At 47.0% G+C, this 871-nt stretch overlaps 1 protein-coding gene across 1 annotated transcript; it reads right to left on the bottom strand.

The window, feature by feature from the left end:
- Window positions 1-201: 201 nt before the first annotated feature.
- On the bottom strand, window positions 202-660 carry LOC115630738 (glycine-rich protein 5-like). Its single transcript, XM_030527392.1, has one exon. The coding sequence runs from the start codon at window positions 658-660 to the stop codon at window positions 202-204; it is 459 nt and encodes a 152-aa protein (XP_030383252.1).
- Window positions 661-871: the final 211 nt, after the last annotated feature.

The following is an 871-nucleotide window of genomic DNA, read 5'->3' as shown; positions in this document are numbered from 1 at the left end:
CTTCTGTGAAACGATTCAAAGTCAAACATTTAGACTGAAAGCAATAGCTTGAAATTTAGCACATTACTTAAATATACTGGAAATTCCAGTAATAGAAGTAAACAACTAACACTATATATGAAGCGATGACAAGAAATTCAAACAACTATTAATTTTTGTCTTTTTTATTTTTATTTTTTTAAGTACTTAAAAAACAACTTTCTAACCCCTGTTGTTGGATGTTGCAGATGAGGTTGCAGATGAGGTTGCAGATGCGTTACCACCGCGGGCGCCATTGGCAACAGCAGAGGAAGTAGCACTGGCAGAGGAACCACCGCCCAAGCCACCACGTCCACCGCCTCCACTGGCAGTAGCATCAGCAGTGGAAGATGCGCTGGCCGAACCACCTCCGGCACCTCCAGCACCACCGCCAAATCCAGCTGGTCCACGAACTGCGTGACCACTGAGACCTCCTGGACCGCCGCCAAATCCTCCTGGAGCACCGCCGAAACCTCCTGGAGCACCGCCAAAACCGCCTGGACCGCCCTTATGACCACCGCCTATGCCACCAGCACCTTGGGCAGTAGCAGTAGCTCCAGCATTGGCATTGGCATTGTTGCCCCTTTGTGGCATAGCCACAGCCACAGCGAGGATAACGGAGAGTACGACGAAGAGCTTCATAATGTGGTTGCGATCTGGACGGTTGCCGTTCAACAAACTTAGAATACAACACCCCAGGCCTAAGCTTTTATACACGCGTCGAATCAACCGGCACTCGAATAACAAATACAAAAGAATATCAATATAGAGACGTTAAAAAATTAGCATACAAATGAGAGCTCACTCCCATATACTCGTAGAGAGAAAACAGCTGATTTGGCATAAACAAAAC

This window comes from Scaptodrosophila lebanonensis, unplaced genomic scaffold (genome assembly GCF_003285725.1).
Source record: "Scaptodrosophila lebanonensis strain 11010-0011.00,11010-0021.00 unplaced genomic scaffold, SlebRS2 tig00001410-arrow-pilon, whole genome shotgun sequence".
NCBI lineage: Eukaryota > Metazoa > Arthropoda > Insecta > Diptera > Drosophilidae > Scaptodrosophila > Scaptodrosophila lebanonensis.
The sequence above is the reverse complement of the archived record's forward strand: the minus strand, read 5'-3'. Positions and strand labels throughout refer to the sequence as shown.